This window comes from Coregonus clupeaformis, chromosome 21, assembly GCF_020615455.1.
Source record: "Coregonus clupeaformis isolate EN_2021a chromosome 21, ASM2061545v1, whole genome shotgun sequence".
In the NCBI taxonomy this organism is placed as follows: Eukaryota; Metazoa; Chordata; class Actinopteri; order Salmoniformes; family Salmonidae; genus Coregonus; species Coregonus clupeaformis.
This window is the reverse complement of record NC_059212.1, coordinates 3,446,752-3,469,534: the sequence shown is the minus strand read 5'-3', so window position 1 is coordinate 3,469,534 and position 22,783 is coordinate 3,446,752. Positions and strand designations below refer to the sequence as shown.

At 40.1% G+C, this 22,783-nt stretch overlaps 1 protein-coding gene across 1 annotated transcript in view; it reads right to left on the bottom strand.

Moving 5' to 3' along the window:
• Positions 1-11,308, bottom strand: part of LOC121539724 (NHS-like protein 1) — a 48,335-nt gene extending 37,027 nt beyond the window's left edge. Inside the window, exon 1 of the mRNA XM_045206109.1 lies at positions 10,159-11,308. Coding sequence (XP_045062044.1) covers positions 10,159-11,308 — 1,150 coding nt within the window. The remainder of the gene's footprint in view (positions 1-10,158) is intronic.
• Between the last annotated feature and the right edge of the window lie 11,475 nt (positions 11,309-22,783).

Below are 22,783 nucleotides of genomic sequence, written 5' to 3'. Positions count from 1 at the left end.
CAGGGGACGAGGACCGCGCAGGACTTCGCGTTGGAGTTCCGGACGCTGGCAGCAGGGTCCGGGTGGAACGAGCACGCCCTAATCAACCATTTCCAGTGCCATCTGCGGGAGGACGTCCGACGGGAGCTAGCCTGCTGGGACACCATGTTGTCATTCGATAAACTGGTGGACATGGCCATTCGGTTGGACAACCTGCTGGCAGCCAGAGAACGTCCTGGTAGGGGTCTGCCCGGTTCCACCCCAGAAAGGATAGGGCATTCCACGTCCCCTCAGAGCACTCAATAGTCGACTATTAGGGTCCGGATTTGTTACGTAAGTCACTATACCAGTCACCATGATCACCCAGGATAATCATTTTGAGCAGGTATCTGTTCCTTTTTACGGTACTACATCCTGTTTATGTTTAGCCTCAGCCCAAACATGGTTAGTTTATTGTTGTTTCGGTTATTTCTAATTGTACTATATCACTGTAGACCCCCCAGCCTAGCTAAACCTGCCTTAGATAGCTCCTTTGCCCCTCCCCCTATACACGCGGAGACCGACTCAATTGATGCCTCCAGCGATGCTATCTCTTTCATTGTTACCCAACGCTTAGGTTTACCTCCACTTTACTCATATCCTTCCATATCCTTGTCTGTACATAATGCCCTGAATCTTTTCTATAACACCCGGAAATCTGCCCCCTTTATTCTATGTACCCAACGCACTAGAAGACCAGTTCTTAAAGCCTTTAGCCGTATCCTTATTCTAGTCCTCCTCTGTTCCTCTGGTGATGTAGAGGCTAACCCAGGCCCTGCAGCCCTCAGTATCACTCCTACTCCCCAGGCGCTATCATTTGATGACTTCTGTAATCGCAAAAGTCTTGGTTTCTTGCACATAAATATCAGAAGTCTACTTCCTAAGTTTGAGTTATTCACTGCGTTAGCACACTCTGCCAACCCTGATGTTCTAGCAGTGTCTGAATCCTGGCTCAGGAAGGCCACCAAAAATTCTGACATTTCCATCCCCAACTATAACATTTTCCGTCTAGATAGAACTGCCAAAGGGGGTGGAGTTGCAATCTACTGTAGAGATAGCCTGCAGAGCTCTATCATACTATCCAGGTCTGTGCCCAAACAGTTTGAGCTTCTACTTCTAAAAATCCACCTTTCCAGAAATAAGTCTCTCACTGTTGCCGCTTGCTACAGACCCCCCTCAGCCCCCAGCTGTGCCCTGGACACCATATGTGAATTGATTGCCCCCATTTATCCTCAGAGTTTGTACTGCTTGGTGACCTAAATTGGGATATGCTTAATACCCCAGCCATCCTACAATCCAAGCTAGATGCCCTCAACCTCACGCAAATTATCAACGAACCTACCAGGTTCAACCCTAAATCCGTAAACATGGGTACCCTCATAGATATCATCCTGACTAACATACCCTCTAAATACACCTCAGCTGTCTTCAACCAGGATCTCAGCGATCACTGCCTTATTGCCTGCGTCCGTAGCGGGTCCGCGGTCAAACGACCACCCCTCATCACTGTCAAACGCTCCCTAAAACACTTTAGCGAGCAGGCCTTCCTAATTGACCTGGCCCAGGTATCCTGGATGGATATAGATCTCATTCCGTCAGTAGAGGATGCCTGGTTGTTCCTTAAAAGTAATTTCCTCTCAATCTTAAATAAACATGCCCCATTCAAAAAATACAGAACTAAGAACCGATATAGCCCCTGGTTCTCCTCAGACTTGACTGCCCTTGACCAGCACAAAAACATCCTGTGGCGTACAGCATTAGCATCAAATAGCCCCGCGATATGCAACTTTTCAGGGAAGTCAGGAACCAATATACACAAGCAGTCAGGAAAGCAAAGGCTAACTTTTTTCAAACAGAAATTTGCATCCTGTAGCACTAACTCCAAAAAGTTTTGGGACACTGTAAAGTCCATGGAGAATAAGAGCACTTCCTCCCAGCTGCCCACTGCACTGAGGCTAGGAAACACTATCACCACCGATAAATCTACAATAATCGAGAATTTCAACAAGCATTTTGCTACAGCTGTCCATGCTTTCCATCTGGCTACCACTAACCCGGCCACCAACTCTGCACCCTCTGCTGCAACTTGCCCATGCCCCCCGCTTCTCCTTCACACAAATTCAGACAGCTGATGTTTTGAAAGCGCTGCAAAATCTGGACCCCTACAAATCAGCTGGGCTAGACAATCTGGACCCTTTCTTTCTAAAACTAGCCGCTGAAATTGTCGCAACCCCTATTACTAGTCTGTTCAACCTCTCTTTCATAACGTCTGAGATCCCCAGAGATTGGAAAGCTGCCGCGGTCATCCCCCCTCTTCAAAGGGGGTGACACTCTAGATCCAAACTGCTACAGACCTATATCCATCCTGCCCTGCCTTTCGAAAGTATTTGAAAGCCAAGTTAACAAACAGATCACCGACCATTTCGGAATACCACCGTACCTTCTCCGCTATGCAATCCGGTTTCGAGCTGGTCACGGGTGCACTTCAGCCACGCTCAAGGTCCTAAACGATATTATAACCGCGATTGATAATAGACAGTACTGTGCAGCCGTCTTCATCGACCTGGCCAAGGCTTTCGACTCTGTCAACCACCGCATTCTTATTGGCAGACTAAATAGCCTTGGTTTCTCAAATGACTGCCTCGCCTGGTTCACCAACTACTTCTCAGATAGAGTGCAGTGTGTCAAATCGGAGGGCCTGTTGTCTGGACCTATGGCAGTCTCTATGGGGGTGCCACAGGGTTCAATTCTTGGGCCGACACTTTTCTCCGTGTATATCAATGATGTCGCTCTTGCTGCTGGTGACTCTCAGATCCACCTCTACGCAGACGACACCATTTTGTATATATCTGGCCCTTCATTGGACACTGTGTTAACAAACCTCCAAACGAGCTTCAATGCCATACAACAATCCTTCAGTAGCCTCCAACTGCTCTTAAACACTAGTAAAACTAAATGCATGCTTTTCAATCGAACGCTGCTGGCACCCGCCCACCCGACTAGAATCACCACTCTCGACGGGTCTGACCTAGAGTATGTGGACAACTACAAATACCTAGGTGTCTGGTTAGACTGTAAACTCAACTTCCAGACTCACATAAAGAATCTCCAATCCAAAGTTAAATCTAGAATCGGCTTCCTATTTCGCAACAAAGCCTCCTTCACTCATGCTGCCAAACATGCCCTCGTAAAACTGACTATCCTACCGATCCTTGACTTCGGCGATGTCATTTACAAAATAGCCTCCAACACTCTACTCAGCAAATTGGATGTAGTCTATCACAGTGCCATCCGTTTTGTCTCCAAAGCCCCATACACTACCCACCACTGTGACCTGTACGCTCTTGTTGGCTGGTCCTCACTACATGTTCGTCGTCAAACCCACTGGCTCCAGGCCATCTATAAATCACTGCTAGGCAAATCCCCGCCTTATCTTAGCTCATTGGTCACCATAGCAGCACCCACCCGTAGTCTGCGCTCCAGCCGGTATATCTCACTGGTCATTCCCAAAGCCAACACCTCCTTTGGCCGCCATTCCTTCCAGTTCTCTGCTGCCAATGACTGGAACGAATTGCAAAAATCTCTGAAGCTGGAAACTCTTATCTCCCTCAATAACTTTAAGCATCAGTTGTCAGAGCACCTTACCGATCACTGCACCTGTACACAGCCCATCTGAAATTAGCCCACCCAACTACCTCATCCCCATATTGTTATTTATTTTGCTCTTTTGCACCCCAGTATCTCTATTTGCACATAATCTCTTGCACATCTAGCATTCCAGTGTTAATACTATTGTAATTATTCTGCACTATAGCCTATTTATTGCCTTACCTCCATAACTTGCTACATTTGCACACACTGTATATATATTTTCTGTTGTATTTTTGACTTTATGTTTTTTACCCCATATGTAACTCTGTGTTGTTTTTATTGCACTGCTTTGCTTTATCTTGGCCAGGTCGCAGTTGTAAATGAGAACCTGTTCTCAACTGGCTTACCTGGTTAAATAAAGGTGAAATAAAAAAATAAAAAAAGGTAATGTTTTTGATTATTGAATCTCCTGCTTTCCCTGTGGTATTAGGTATCCCTTGGTTAGCACTCCACAACCCCACCTTCTCATGGCCGCAGAGGCCTCTCAAGGGGTGGTTGCGTGAGTGTCAGGGTGGGAGTCTAGATGTTTCCGTTGGTGCAACCATGGTGGAAAGTCCAGATAGTACCTCCACCGTGCGCATTTCCCCCAAATACCGTGATCTGGTGCAAGCGTTCTCTAAAACACAGGCGACTAAGTTACCACCTCACCGGGCGAGGGTAGACGCTGTACCTCCCAGGAGTCATATATACCCCCTGTCACAGGCGGAAACGGTGTCTATGGAGACATATGTCACAGAGTCCCTGCATCAGGGGCATATACGTCCCTCCACTTCACCCGCCTCCTCGAGTTTCTTCTTTGTGATCTGTATAAGGCCATAAGGAAACAAGAAAATGCTCATCTGTTTTACCTAATTTCTACCAGCATGTCACGTGCAACCAGAGGAAAAAAACTCTGGTTCCTTCATACAAGCAAAAACTAAAGCAGGAAGTACCAGTGACTCGCTCAATACGGAAGTGGTCAGATGACGCGGATGCTATGCTACAGGACTGTTTTGCTAGCACAGACTGGAATATGTTCCAATGGCATTGAGGAGTATACCACCTCAGTCACCGGCTTCATCAATAAGTGCATGTCCCCACAGTGACCGTACGTACATATCCCAACCAGAAGCCATGGATTACAGGCAACATACGCACAGATCTAAAGGGTAGAGCTGCCGCTTTCAAGGAGTGGGACACTAATCCGGACTCTTATAAGAAATCCCGCTACGCCCTCAGATGAACCATCAAACAGGCAAAGCTCCAATAAAGGACTAAGATTGAATCCTATTACACCGGCCCTGACGCTCGTCGGATGTTGCAGGGCTTGCAAACTATTGCAGACTACAAAGAAACCCAGCCGCGAGCTGCCCAGCCTACCAGAAAAGCTAAATGTCTTTTATGCTCGCTTCTTGGCAATCAAAACTGAAGCATGCATGAGAGTACCAGCTTTTCCGGACAACTGTGTGATCACGCTCTCCGTAGCCGATGTGAGCAAGACCTTTAAACAGGTCAACATTCACAAGGCCGCAGGGCCAGACGGATTACCAGGACGTGTACTCAGAGCATGCGTGGACCAACTGGCTTCACTGACATTTTCAACCTCTCACTGACCGAGTCTGTAATACCTACATGTTTCAAGCAGACCACCATAGTCCCTGTGCCCAAGAACAATAAGGTAACCTGCCTAAATGACTACCAGCCTGTAGCACTCACGTCGGTAGCCATGAAGTGCTTTGAAAGACTGGTCATGGCTCACATCAACACCATCATCCCGGAAACCCTAGACCCACTCCAATTTGCATACCCATAACAGATTCACAGATGACAAAATCTCAATCGCACTCCACACTGCCCTTTCCCACCTGGACAAAAGGAACACCTATGTGAGAATGCTGTTCATTGACTACAGCTCAGCGTTCAACACCATAGTGCCCTCAAAGCTCATCACTAAGCTAAGGACCCTGGGACTAAACACCTCCCTCTGCAACTGGATCCTGGACATCCTGACGGGCCGCCCCCAGGTGGTAAGGGTAGGTAACAACACATCTGCCACGCTGATCCTCAACAATGGGGCCCCTCAGGGGTGTGTGCTTAGTCCCCTCTTGTACTCCCTGTTCACCCACGACTGCGTGGCCAAGCACGACTCGAACACCCTCATTAAGTTTGCTGACAACACAAACGTGGTTGGCCTGATCATTGACAACGATGAGACAGCCTATAGGGAGGAGGTCAGAGACCTGGCAGTGTGGTGCCATGACAAAAACCTCTCCCTCCATGTGAGCAAGACAAAGGAGCTGATCGTGGACTACAGGAAAAGGAGGGCCGAACACGCCCCCATTCACATCGACAGGGCTGTAGTGCAGCGGGTCGAGAGTTTCAAGTTCCTTGGTGTCCACATCACCAACAAACTACCATGGTCCAAACACACCAAGACAGTCGTGAAGAGGGTACGACAACACCTTTTCCCCCTCAACAGACTGAAAAGATTTGGCATGGGTCCCCAGATCCTCAAAAAGTTATATAGCTACACCATCGAGAGCATCCTGACCGGATGCATCACTGCCTGGTATGGCAACTGCTCGGCATCTGACCGTAAGGTGCCATCCAGGACGTATATACTAGGCAGTGTCAGAGGAAGGCCCAAAAAATTGTCAAAGACTCCAGTCACCCAAGTCATAGACTGTTCTCTCTGCTACCGCACGACAAGTGGTACTGGAGTACCAAGTCTAGGTCCAAAATTATTGTTATTGTGTTACTTTTCTTTTCTTTTTTACTTTAGTTAATTTAGTAAATATTTTCTTAACTCTATTTCTTGAACTGCATTTTAGGTTAAGGGCTTGTAAGTAAGCATTTCACGGTAAGGTTTACAGTTATTGTATTCGGCGCATGTGACAAATGACATTTGATTTGATTTGATATTATTACAGCATAGTTACCAGTAGCTTTATTACTAGTAGTGTCAATAAAAGACAAAAACTGTAGGATTAATATCATCATCATAACTAAAACTATAGCATCAGTAGCAGAGCCATACGAGTTAGCATCACTAGCATCCTCATTATTAGCGCCATAGGTGTTAGCATCAGTAGCATCCTCATTATTAGCGCCATAGGTGTTAGCATCAGTAGCATCCTCATTATTAGAGCCATCGGAGTGAGCATCAGTAGTATCCTCATTATTAGCGCCATAGGTGTTAGCATAAGTAGCATCCTCATTATTAGAGCCATTGGAGTTAGCATCACTAGCGTCATCATTATTAGAGCCATAGGAGTTAGCATCACTAGCATCATCATTATTAGAGCCATAGGTGCTAGCATCACTAGCATCATCATTATTAGAGCCATCAAAGTTTTATTTCACCTTTATTTAACCAGGTAAGCCAGTTGAGAACAAGTTCTCATTTACAACTGCGACCTGGCCAAGATAAAGCAGAGCAGTGCGATAAAAACAACAACACAGAGTTACATATGGGGTAAAACAAAATACAACAGAAAATCTATGTGTGTGCAAATGTAGTTATGGAGGTAAGGCAATAAATAGGCCATAGTGCAAAATAATTACAATTAGTATTAACGCTGGAATGATAGATGTGCAAGAGATGATGTGCAAATAGAGATACTGGGGTGCAAATGAGCAAAATAAATAACAATATGGGGATGAGGTAGTTGGGTGGGCTAATTTCAGATGGGCTGTGTACAGGTGCAGTGATCGGTAAGGTGCTCTGACAACTGATGCTTAAAGTTATTGAGGGAGATAAGAGTCTCCAGCTGCAAGAGCGACATCATTGATATACACAGAGAAGAGTCGGCCCAAGAATTGAACCTTGTGGCACCCCCATAGAGACAGCCATTGGTCCAGACAACAGGCCCTCTGATTTGACACATTGAACTCTATCTGAGAAGTAGTTGCATCACTAGCGTCATCATTATTAGAGCCATAGGAGTTAGCATCACTAGCATCATCATTATTAGAGCCATAGGCGTTAGCATCAGTAGCATCATCATTCTTACTGCCATAGGAGTTAGCATCACTAGCATTATTGTAATGAAAATCCATTAGAATTAACCTTACTAGCATCGTTAGCGTCTCTGTGCTGTGGCTGGTCTATAACAGGTCAGTAGTGCTAGCAGACTGACTGTGTGTGTATATCTGAGTGACAGCAGCTGTTGGAAACTAAAGCCTGTTTCTTACTACTCAACCTCATTACCAGAATTAGCGCTGTTTACCGCTATCACCGTGTGGACCTACAGCTGTACACACTTAATACCTCTGGTGTGTGTGTGTGTGTGTGTGTGTGTGTGTGTGTGTGTGTGTGTGTGTGTGTGTGTGTGTGTGTGTGTGTGTGCGTAGACTGGTCCTAGTGTGAGGAGGTTGGGTTCAGTAAGACACATGATGCATTCAGTACCGTAGTTTAAGAAGGATTTTTAAGCCTTGAGACAATTGAGACATGGATTGTGTATGTGTGCCATTAAGAGAGTGAATGGGCAAGACAAAATATTTAAGTGCCTTTGAACGCGGTATGGTTGTAGGTTCCAGGCACATCGGTTTGAGTGTGTCAAAAACTGCAAAGCTGCTGAGTTTTTCATGCTCAACAGTTTCCCGTGTGTATCAAGAATGGTCCACCACCCAAAGGACATCCAACCAACTTGACAGACCTTTCATACACATTTACATTTACGTCATTTAGCAGACGCTCTTATCCAGAGCGACTTACATTATTATTTTCATACCCCCTGTGGGAATCGAACCCACAACCCTGGCGTTGCAAACGCCATGCTCTATCAACTGAGCTACATCCCTGCCGGCCATTCCCTCCCCTACCCTGGACGACACTGGGCCAATTGCGCGCCGCCCCATGGGTCTCCCGGTCGCGGCCGGCTACGACAGAGCCTGGATTCGAACCAGGATCTCTAGTGGCACAGCTAGCACTGCGATGCAGTGCCTTAGACCACTGCGCCACACGGCAACATAACCGACCAAAAGGAGTGTTTGTTTAAAGGCTCAACCTCTGTGTCATCATCCTACATCTAAATTAGATTAAATACCTCCTACCTCTTCTCCTCTCTACTGCCATGCTAATCTAGATCAGTGGTTCCCAAACTGTGGCGTCAGCAGGGGTTTTAAACTTACTGTTGAAAAGTTGTAATAGCAGAATGCACAGATTTCTAAATTGGGTCATGCATCATCAGTTCCTCTTGTCATGTTAGTCATTGCATACCTTAGAGAGCTATTCCTAACTTGTCAGAAATGTCCAGATCAACTAATTTTTTTTGTCACTCAAATATCACATGAATACACATTAGGTATGGCAAAATGTATAGAATTGCAAGAACATTTGCTTTAAAACTGCAAAATGTTCTTTGCACCCCATGGCAAAATGTGTTGAATTGCTGGAAATAACCTTTAAGCCTGCAAAATTCCCCCCACCAACAAGAGGGGTGTGAACAGTTTATGTCATGAACAGTGCTTGTGCCTATAGAAATAGACCTAGCTTGTGCTCGCTCGCACACAGGGGGGGTGGGGGGGCACGGGATGTTCCCCAATGCTGGAAGGGGGGCCCCAAGTGAAAAAGTTTGGGAACCCCTGATCTAGATTACCCAAACCTTTCCCTGTCTCTGTCTCTGTCTCTGTCTCTGTCTCTGTCTCTGTCTCTGTCTCTGTCTCTGTCTCTGTCTCTGTCTCTGTCTCTGTCTCTGTCTCTGTCCCTGTCTCTGTCTCTGTCTCTGTCCCTACCCTCACCCAGAGAAAGTGGAAAAGTGGAAGGGAGATAGGAGCATGGACAAAGAGATACACACTATTCCCACACTCCAACAACCCACCTTAATAGATATGAGAGGACAGAGAGAGAGAGAGAGAGAGAGAGAGAGAGAGAGAGAGAGAGAGAGAGGGACAGAGAGAGAGAGCGAGCGAGAGAGAGAGAGAGAGCGAGCGACAGAGAGAGAGAGGGAGAGAGGGACAGAGAGAGAGGGAGAGAGAGAGAGAGAGAGAGAGAGAGAGAGAGGGGGACAGAGAGAGAGAGAGAGAGGGACAGAGAGAGAGAGAGAGAGAGAGAGAGAGAGAGAGAGAGGGAGAGGCGAGAGAGAGAGAGAGAGAGAGAGAGAGAGAGAGAGAGAGAGAGAGAGAGAGAGAGAGAGAGGGACAGAGAGAGAGAGAGAGAGAGAGAGAGAGCGAGCGAGAGAGAGAGAGAGAGAGAGAGAGAGAGAGAGAGAGAGAGAGAGAGAGAGAGAGAGAGAGAGAGGGACAGAGAGAGAGAGAGAGAGAGAGAGAGAAAATGGACTGAGATGAAAACAGAGAGCGGGAGGTAGAGCCAACCAGGGCAGAGTTGGATCAAAGCTAATCTTGGACTTTCCCGTTCCAAGAATGCTAACCAGGTAGGGGTGAGTTTCCTATAATATATGCCTAACGTTCAGTTCATCTGCTCCTACTTTACAGCAGAATGTATCTTTTGCATCCAAAAAAAACATTGTTGCACTAAAACAGAACTGATGAATGAATACTGCTGCGTACCTCTCCAGTCTTGGCGTTGGGGTGTGTGTGAGAAGGGGATGTGGCTGGAGTTGTAGCTGCGCCGTCTGAGCAGGTGGAAGGGGGAGAAGCTCTTCCTCTGCTGGGGCAGGGTAGAGGGGAGGCTGGGCTGGGACTGGGGGGCGAACCCTAAAGTAGAGCTGTAGCTGGGTCCTGGGGGGGACAAGGTAGAACCCTGTCCTGGGGAAGGATATCCAGTGTTGGGGTAAGAGTTGCTGGGTCCTGGGGGGGACAAGGTAGAACCCTGTCCTGGGGAAGGATATCCAGTGTTGGGGTAAGAGTTGCTGGGTCCTGGGGGGGACAAGGTAGAACCCTGTCCTGGGGAAGGATATCCAGTGTTGGGGTAAGAGTTGCTGGGTCCTGGGGGGGACAAGGTAGAACCCTGTCCCGGGGAAGGATATCCAGTGTTGGGGTAAGAGTTGCTGGGTCCTTTGGCAGTGCTGTGGTGTCCTTGGTTAGGGCTTCTGCTGGGGCTTGTGGTGTAGGTCGGGTTACAGTATCCTGGGTTAGATTTGGTATAGCCAGGATATCCAGGGTTGGGGTAGCCTGGGGGTCCAGGGTTAAGGTATCCTGGGGCTCCAGGGTTTGGGTAGCCTCGGGGTCCAGTGTGGCTGTATCTGGCTGCTCCTGGAGGAGAAGAAGGTGGTAGGGCGAAGCTGTACCCAGGATGGGGGTCGGGGGTTGGGGGAGAATAGCTGGTCCTCTGTAGCTGGGTCAGGGAGTAGCCTGTGTTGTGCCTATGTTGCTGGGAGCCCTGGGAGGAGTAGCATGTTAGGTGGTGGAGCACCAGGCCAGAGGGGCTGGGTTTGGCCTTGGGCTCGGGATAAGGGCCAGGGTAGTCCTGTCTGTGTAGTGGCCCCTGGAGGCCTTGGTTGTCCGGGGGACCCTGGGCAAGAGGCCTGGGAGCCCACAGTGTGTCTCGTTGCTGGTGGATCTTGGAGGTGAGCAGACGACGTCTCAGACTGCCCTCGCTCTTGGGCTGCAGGGAGGGCATCTTTCTGACATCTTTCGAGCAGAGAGGAAGCAACTCATCCTCATCCTCGCTGTACCCACCCTTCCAGCATCGAGCCCCCACCCTCACGCCCCCTCCCCCCAACAGCTCAGGGGACAGACAGTCCACGTACGCTATCATCCTCTCCGACTTTGTCTCTCGCTCTCTTTCCTCTCTCCCTCTCCCTCTCTCTCCTGTGCGATTAATTGTTCTTGCAGTCCATGTAGGCCGTCATCCTCTCTTTCCAAACCAGTATGTTCCCATCAAAGTCTGGTCTGAAGAGGCCGGGCTCTCCAAGTCTTCCAGAGTCCCTACAACAGTAGCTTCTCAACGAGTTTCAAAGAGTTGTATGTCAGCAGTCCTCCAAGGTGGAAGGACCATGGAGAAACACTAGTAGAAAGAGCAGAGTCCAGATCTATCTTTGTGTAGACACCTGAGACTGTATGGTGTGTGTTCCTGCATTTCCTTCTCTCCCTCTCTCTCTCCTTTTCCTTCTCTCCCTCTCTCTCTCCTTTTCCTTCTCTCCATCTACCCCCCCGTCCTTCTCTCTCACTAATCTCTTAACTGGGATTATCCTGAAGAAGGCCGGCCTCACATATGGTCAACATGGTACAGGTAATTACTGATCTCTTACAGACCATACACACACACACACACACACACACACACACACACACACACACACACACACACATTTTCTATAAAGGTCATTAAAGATAACATTAAAGGTGCACTGCGCAGAAATCTCTCCGCCACCAACCTGGTTGCAAAAATCCTAAGCGTTCACCTAATTTCAGTTTATGTGACAAAACAAGCAAGTATAGTGTAGAGAACCATTGTACCATCTAAACTGCTATGAAATATATTTTCCATAACCAATTTTTGTTTTGTTTTCAGCTGTTTGAATCTGGTGTACAAAACCGAAAGTAAAAGATGCAAAAAAACGAAACTTAAGAATTTGAAGCATAGAAATAGGACACATAGAACAGATCTACCACTTCTCCGACTAGCTTTCAATGAGAATGACAGATCGTGAATCTAAGTAACATAATTTAAAAAATCCCCATCAAAATCCTTCAGTTTAAGCTAGAGATATCTGGGGGGGGGGGGGTTATGGGCTGCGTCTCAATCTACCACATCCGCTTATGTCTCACGTCCGCATCTGCAGTGGAAAGTGGAAGAGCAACAGCGCTGTTTGTCAGCCCAGGAGACATCCCAAAAATCGGTCTTCTCACGAAAATGTCAGTAGCATCCGAACAGTTCGGCCTACAACCCCCACAAGTGTCACGGGCCTCGTCTAAAGGTAACCCCATACAAATGAATGGAAGTATGGAGGTAGTTTTGTGCCAACAAAAATAAGTGGTTAAATATGTATATATATAAAAAAATGATATGTTTCCTGGGCTTCTTATACAGTATATCCTAGATAGGACAGACACATCAAAACCTTATTCCTTATGATTAATTTTTTTGACTGTCATTTTTGCCATTTATAAATGTGTTATTCAATGCGTTTGTATTTTCTATAGTAGTAAAGACCAAATGAATTCAATATTCTATCAAATCATTCTTACATATCTTTTTTGGATACCTAAATGGGTCCTAAAATTCAAAATCAAATAGCTAAATGATGTATGGTATGACCTTCTTAAAACAATCCCCCCCACCCCCCAACGGCTTAGATTTTCAATAAATAACTCACATTTCTATGTGAATTTGGTCGACGTTAGATCTTACAGTTTTAATGGTTACCTTTGAGGGCACGGTACTGGTGCTACATCATTACAACATTAAAACTACTGATACTACACCATTACAACTACTGATACTACACCATTACAACTACTGATGCTACACCATTACACCATTAGAACTACTGATACTACACCATTACAACATTATAACTACTGATACTACACCATTACAACATTAAAACTACTGATACTACACCATTACAACATTAAAACTACTGATACTACACCATTACAACATTAAAACTACTGATACTACACCATTACAACATTAAAACTACTGATACTACACCATTACAACATTAAAACTACTGATACTACACCATTACAACATTAAAACTACTGATACTACACCATTACAACTACTGATACTACACCATTACAACTACTGATACTACACCATTACAACATTAAAACTACTGATACTACACCATTACAACTACTGATACTACACCATTACAACTACTGATACTACACCATTACAACATTAAAACTATTGATACTACACCATTACAACATTATAACATTAAAACTACTGATACTACACCATTACAACATGACAACATTAAAACTACTAATACTACACCATTACAACATTAAAACTACTGATACTACACCATTACAATATTACAACATTAAAACTACTGATACTACACCATAACAACATTAAAACTACTGATACTACACCATTAGAACTACTGATACTACACCATAACAACATTAAAACTACTGATACTACACCATTACAACATTATAACTACTGATACTACACCATTACAACATTAAAACTACTGATACTACACCATTACAACATTACAACATTAAAACTACTGATACTACACCATAACAACATTAAAACTACTGATACTACACCATTAGAACTACTGATACTACACCATAACAACATTAAAACTACTGATACTACACCATTACAACATTACAACATTAAAACTACTGATACTACACCATTACAACATTAAAACTACTGATACTACACCATTACAACCTTACAACATTAAAACTACTGATACTACACCATAACAACATTAAAACTACTGATACTACACCATTAGAACTACTGATACTACACCATAACAACATTAAAACTACTGATACTACACCATTACAACATTATAACTACTGATACTACACGATTACAACATTAAAACTACTGATACTACACCATTACAACATTACAACATTAAAACTACTGATACTACACCATAACAACATTAAATCTACTGATACTACACCATTAGAACTACTGATACTACACCATAACAACATTAAAACTACTGATACTACACCATTACAACATTATAACTACTGATACTACACCATTACAACATTAAAACTACTGATACTACACCATTACAACATTTTAACTACTGATACTACACCATTAAAACATTAAAACTACTGATACTACACCATTACAACATTATAACTTTTGATACTACACCATTACAACATTAGAACTACTGATACTACACCATTAGAACTACTGATACTACACCATTACAACTACTGATACTACACCATTACAATATTAGAACTACTGATACTACACTTTTACAATATTATAACTACTGATACTACACCATTAGAACTACTGATACTACACCATTAGAACGACTGATACTACACCATTAGAACTACTGATACTACACATTTAGAACTACTGATACTACACCATTACAACATTATAACTACTGATACTACACCATTACAATATTAGAACTACTGATACTACACCATTACAACATTAGAACTACTGATACTACACAATTACAACGGTGTAGTATCAGTAGTTCTAATGGTGTAGTATCAGTAGTTCTAATGTTGTAATGGTGTAGTATCAAAAGTTATAATGTTGTAATGGTGTAGTATCAGTAGTTTTAATGTTGTAATGGTGTAGTATCAGTAGTTAATATGTTGTAATGGTGTAGTACCATTACAACTACTGATACTACACCATTACAATATTAGAACTACTGATGATACACTTTTACAATATTAGAACTACTGATACTACACCATTAGAACTACTGATACTAAATCATTAGAACTACTGATACTACACCATTAGAACTACTGATACTACACATTTAGAACTACTGATACTACACCATTAGAACTACTGATACTACACCATTAGAACTACTGATACTACACATTTAGAACTACTGATACTACACCATTACAATATTAGAACTACTGATACTACACCATTAGAACTACTGATACTACACTATTAGAAATACTGATACTACACCATTAGAACTACTGATACTACAAAATTACAACATTAGAACTACTGATACTACACCATTACAACATAAGAACTACTGATACTACACCATTAGAACTACTTATACTACACCATTAGAACAACTGATACCACACCATTACAACACTAGAACTACTGATACTACACTATTACAATATTAGAACTAATGATACTACACCATTAGAACTACTGATACGACACCATTACAACATTAGAACTACTGATACTATAATATTAGAACAACTGATACTACACCATTACAACATTAGAACTACTGATACTACACCATTAGAACTACTGATACTACACCATTACACCATTAGAACTACTGATACTAAACCATTAGAACTACTGAAACTAAACCATTAGAACTTGTGATACTACACCATTACAATATTATAACTACTGATACTACACCATTACAATATCATAACTACTGATACTACACCATTACAACATTATAACTACTGATACTACACCATTACAACATTAGAACTACTGATACTACACCATTACAATATTAGAACTACTGATACTACAACATTAGAACTACTGATACTACACCATTACAACATTAGAACTACTGATACTACACCATTACAACAATATAAATACTGATACTACACCATTACAACATTAGAACTACTGATACTTCACTATTACAATATTAGCACTACTGATACTACACCATTACAATATTAGAACTACTGATACTACACTATTACAATATTAGAACTACTGATACTACACCATTACAATGTTAGAACTACTGATAATACACCATTACAACATTATAACTACTGATACTACACCATTAGAACTACTGATACTACACCATTACAATATTAGAACTACTGATACTACACCATTACAATATTAGAACTACTGATACTATACCATTAGAGCTACCGATACTATACCATTACAATATTAGAACCACTGATACTACAATATTAGAACTACTGATACTATACCATTACAACTACTGATACTACACCATTAGAACTACTGATACTACACCATTACAATATTAGAACTACTGATACTACAATATTAGAACTACTGATACTACACCATTAGAACTAATGATACTACACCATTACAAAATTATAACTACTGATACTATTCCATTAGAACTACTGATACTACACCATTACAACTATCGATACTACACCATTACAACATTAGAACTACTGATACTACACCATTATAACTATCGATACTACACCATTACAACATTAGAACTACTGATACTACACCATTACAACATTAGAACTACTGATACTACACCATTACAATATTAGAACTATTGATACTACACCATTACAACATTAGAACTAATGATACTACACCATTAGAACTACTGATACTACACCATTACAACATTAGAACTACTGATACTACAACATTACAATATTATAACTTTTGATACTACACCATTACAACAAAATAACTACTGATACTATACCATTAGTACTACTGATACTACACCATTATAACTACTGATACTACACCATTAGAACTACTGATACTACAACATTAGTACTACTGATACTACACCATTAGAACTACTGATCCTACACCATTAGAACTAACGATACTACACCATTAGAAATACTGATACTACACCATTATAACTACTGATACTACACCATTAGAACTACTGATACTACACCATTAGAACAACTGATACTACACCATTAGAACTACTGATACTAAACCATTAGAACTACTGATACTACACCATTACAATTACTGATACTACACCATTATAACTACTGATACTACAGCATTAGGACTACTGATACTACACCATTATAACTATCGATACTACACCATTACAACATTAGAACTACTGATACTACACCATTGCAACATTAGAACTACTGATACTACACCATTACAACATTAGAACTACTGATACTACACCATTACAATATTAGAACTATTGATACTACACCATTACAACATTAGAACTAATGATACTACACCATTAGAACTACTGATACTACACCATTACAACATTAGAACTACTGATACTACAACATTACAATATTATAACTTTTGATACTACACCATTACAACAAAATAACTACTGATACTATACCATTAGTACTACTAATACTACACCATTATAACTACTGATACTACACCATTAGAACTAATGATACTACACCATTAGAACTACTGATACTACACCATTAGAACAACTGATACTACACCATTAGAACTACTGATACTACACCATTACAATATTAGAACTACTGATACTACACCATTACAACAAAATAACTACTGATACTACAACATTAGTACTATTGATACTACACCATTAGAACAACTGATACTACACCATTATAACTACTGATACTACACCATTAGAACTACTGATACTACACCATTAGAACAACTGATACTACACCATTAGAACTACTGATACTACACCATTACAATATTAGAACTACTGATACTTCAACTTTACAACATTAGAACTACTGATACTACACCATTATAACTACTGATACTACACCATTAGAACTACTGATACTACACCATTATAACTACTGATACTACAGCATTAGAACTACTGATAGTACACCATTAGAACATTAGAACTACTGATACTACACCATTATAACTACTGATACTACAGCATTAGAACTACTGATAGTACACCATTAGAACATTAGAACTTCTTATACTACACCATTAGAACTACTGATAGTACACCATTACAACATTAGAACTACTGATACTACAACATTAGAACTACTGATACTACACCATTACAACATTAGAACTACTGATACTACACCATTACAACATTAGAACTACTGATACTACACAATTACAACATTAGAACTACTGATACTACACCATTACAACATTAGAACTACTGATACTACACCATTAGAACTACTGATACTACACCATTACAACATTAGAACTACTGATACTACACCATTACAACATTAGAACTACTGATACTACACCATTAGAACTACTGATACTACACCATTAGAACTACTGATACTACACCATTACAATATTAGAACTACTGATACTACACCATTACAATATTAGAACTACTGATACTATACCATTAGAACTACCGATACTATACCATTACAATATTAGAACCACTGATACTACAATATTAGAACTACTGATACTATACCATTAGAACTACTGATACTACACCATTAGAACTACTGATACTACACCATTACAATATTAGAACTACTGATACTACAATATTAGAACTACTGATACTACACCATTAGAACTAATGATACTACACCATTACAAAATTATAACTACTGATACTATTCCATTAGAACTACTGATACTACACCATTACAACTATCGATACTACACCATTACAACATTAGAACTACTGATACTACACCATTACAACATTAGAACTACTGATACTACACCATTACAATATTAGAACTATTGATACTACACCATTACAACATTAGAACTAATGATACTACACCATTAGAACTACTGATACTACACCATTACAACATTAGAACTACTGATACTACAACATTACAATATTATAACTTTTGATACTACACCATTACAACAAAATAACTACTGATACTATACCATTAGTACTACTGATACTACACCATTATAACTACTGATACTACACCATTAGAACTACTGATACTACAACATTAGTACTACTGATACTACACCATTAGAACTACTGATCCTACACCATTAGAACTAACGATACTACACCATTAGAAATACTGATACTACACCATTATAACTACTGATACTACACCATTAGAACTACTGATACTACACCATTAGAACAACTGATACTACACCATTAGAACTACTGATACTAAACCATTAGAACTACTGATACTACACCATTACAATTACTGATACTACACCATTATAACTACTGATACTACAGCATTAGAACTACTGATACTACACCATTATAACTATCGATACTACACCATTACAACATTATAACTACTGATACTACACCATTGCAACATTAGAACTACTGATACTACACCATTACAACATTAGAACTACTGATACTACACCATTACAATATTAGAACTATTGATACTACACCATTACAACATTAGAACTAATGATACTACACCATTAGAACTACTGATACTACACCATTACAACATTAGAACTACTGATACTACAACATTACAATATTATAACTTTTGATACTACACCATTACAACAAAATAACTACTGATACTATACCATTAGTACTACTAATACTACACCATTATAACTACTGATACTACACCATTAGAACTAATGATACTACACCATTAGAACTACTGATACTACACCATTAGAACAACTGATACTACACCATTAGAACTACTGATACTACACCATTACAATATTAGAACTACTGATACTACACCATTACAACAAAATAACTACTGATACTACAACATTAGTACTATTGATACTACACCATTAGAACAACTGATACTACACCATTATAACTACTGATACTACACCATTAGAACTACTGATACTACACCATTAGAACAACTGATACTACACCATTAGAACTACTGATACTACACCATTACAATATTAGAACTACTGATACTTCAACTTTACAACATTAGAACTACTGATACTACACCATTAGAACTACTGATACTACACCATTAGAACTACTGATACTACACCATTATAACTACTGATACTACAGCATTAGAACTACTGATAGTACACCATTAGAACATTAGAACTACTGATACTACACCATTATAACTACTGATACTACAGCAATAGAACAACTGATAGTACACCATTAGAACATTAGAACTTCTTATACTACACCATTATAACTACTGATACTACAGCATTAGAACTACTGATAGTACACCATTACAACATTAGAACTACTGATACTACAACATTAGAACTACTGATACTACACCATTACAACATTAGAACTACTGTTACTACACCATTACAACATTAGAACTACTGATACTACACCATTACAACATTAGAACTACTGATACTACACCATTACAACATTAGAACTACTGATACTACACCATTAGAACTACTGATACTACACCATTACAACATTAGAACTACTGATACTACACCATTACAACATTAGAACTACTGATACTACACCATTAGAACTACTGATACTACGCCATTAGAACTACTGATACTACACCATTAGAACTACTGATACTACACCATTAGAACTACTGATACTACACCATTAGAACTACTGATACTACACCATTACAATATTAGAACTACTGATACTACACCATTACAATATTAGAACTACTGATACTATACCATTAGAACTACCGATACTATACCATTACAATATTAGAACCACTGATACTACAATATTAGAACTACTGATACTATACCATTAGAACTACTGATACTACACCATTAGAACTACTGATACTACACCATTACAATATTAGAACTACTGATACTACAATATTAGAACTACTGATACTACACCATTAGAACTAATGATACTACACCATTACAAAATTATAACTACTGATACTATTCCATTAGAACTACTGATACTACACCATTACAACTATCGATACTACACCATTACAACATTAGAACTACTGATACTACACCATTACAACATTAGAACTACTGATACTACACCATTACAATATTAGAACTATTGATACTACACCATTACAACATTAGAACTAATGATACTACACCATTAGAACTACTGATACTACACCATTACAACATTAGAACTACTGATACTACAACATTACAATATTATAACTTTTGATACTACACCATTACAACAAAATAACTACTGATACTATACCATTAGTACTACTGATACTACACCATTATAACTACTGATACTACACCATTAGAACTACTGATACTACAACATTAGTACTACTGATACTACACCATTAGAACTACTGATACTACACCATTAGAACAACTGATACTACACCATTAGAACTACTGATACTAAACCATTAGAACTACTGATACTACACCATTACAATTACTGATACTACACCATTATAACTACTGATACTACAGCATTAGAACTACTGATACTACACCATTATAACTATCGATACTACACCATTACAACATTAGAACTACTGATACTACACCATTGCAACATTAGAACTACTGATACTACACCATTACAACATTAGAACTACTGATACTACACCATTACAATATTAGAACTACTGATACTACACCATTACAACATTAGAACTACTGATACTACACCATTAGAACTACTGATACTACACCATTACAACATTAGAACTACTGATACTACACCATTACAACATTAGAACTACTGATACTACACCATTAGAACTACTGATACTACGCCATTAGAACTACTGATACTACACCATTAGAACTACTGATACTACACCATTAGAACTACTGATACTACACCATTAGAACTACTGATACTACACCATTACAATATTAGAACTACTGATACTACACCATTACAATATTAGAACTACTGATACTATACCATTAGAACTACCGATACTATACCATTACAATATTAGAACCACTGATACTACAATATTAGAACTACTGATACTATACCATTAGAACTACTGATACTACACCATTAGAACTACTGATACTACACCATTACAATATTAGAACTACTGATACTACAATATTAGAACTACTGATACTACACCATTAGAACTAATGATACTACACCATTACAAAATTATAACTACTGATACTATTCCATTAGAACTACTGATACTACACCATTACAACTATCGATACTACACCATTACAACATTAGAACTACTGATACTACACCATTACAACATTAGAACTACTGATACTACACCATTACAATATTAGAACTATTGATACTACACCATTACAACATTAGAACTAATGATACTACACCATTAGAACTACTGATACTACACCATTACAACATTAGAACTACTGATACTACAACATTACAATATTATAACTTTTGATACTACACCATTACAACAAAATAACTACTGATACTATACCATTAGTACTACTGATACTACACCATTATAACTACTGATACTACACCATTAGAACTACTGATACTACAACATTAGTACTACTGATACTACACCATTAGAACTACTGATACTACACCATTAGAACAACTGATACTACACCATTAGAACTACAGATACTAAACCATTAGAACTACTGATACTACACCATTACAATTACTGATACTACACCATTATAACTACTGATACTACAGCATTAGAACTACTGATACTACACCATTATAACTATCGATACTACACCATTACAACATTAGAACTACTGATACTACACCATTGCAACATTAGAACTACTGATACTACACCATTACAACATTAGAACTACTGATACTACACCATTACAATATTAGAACTATTGATACTACACCATTACAACATTAGAACTAATGATACTACACCATTAGAACTACTGATACTACACCATTACAACATTAGAACTACTGATACTACAACATTACAATATTATAACTTT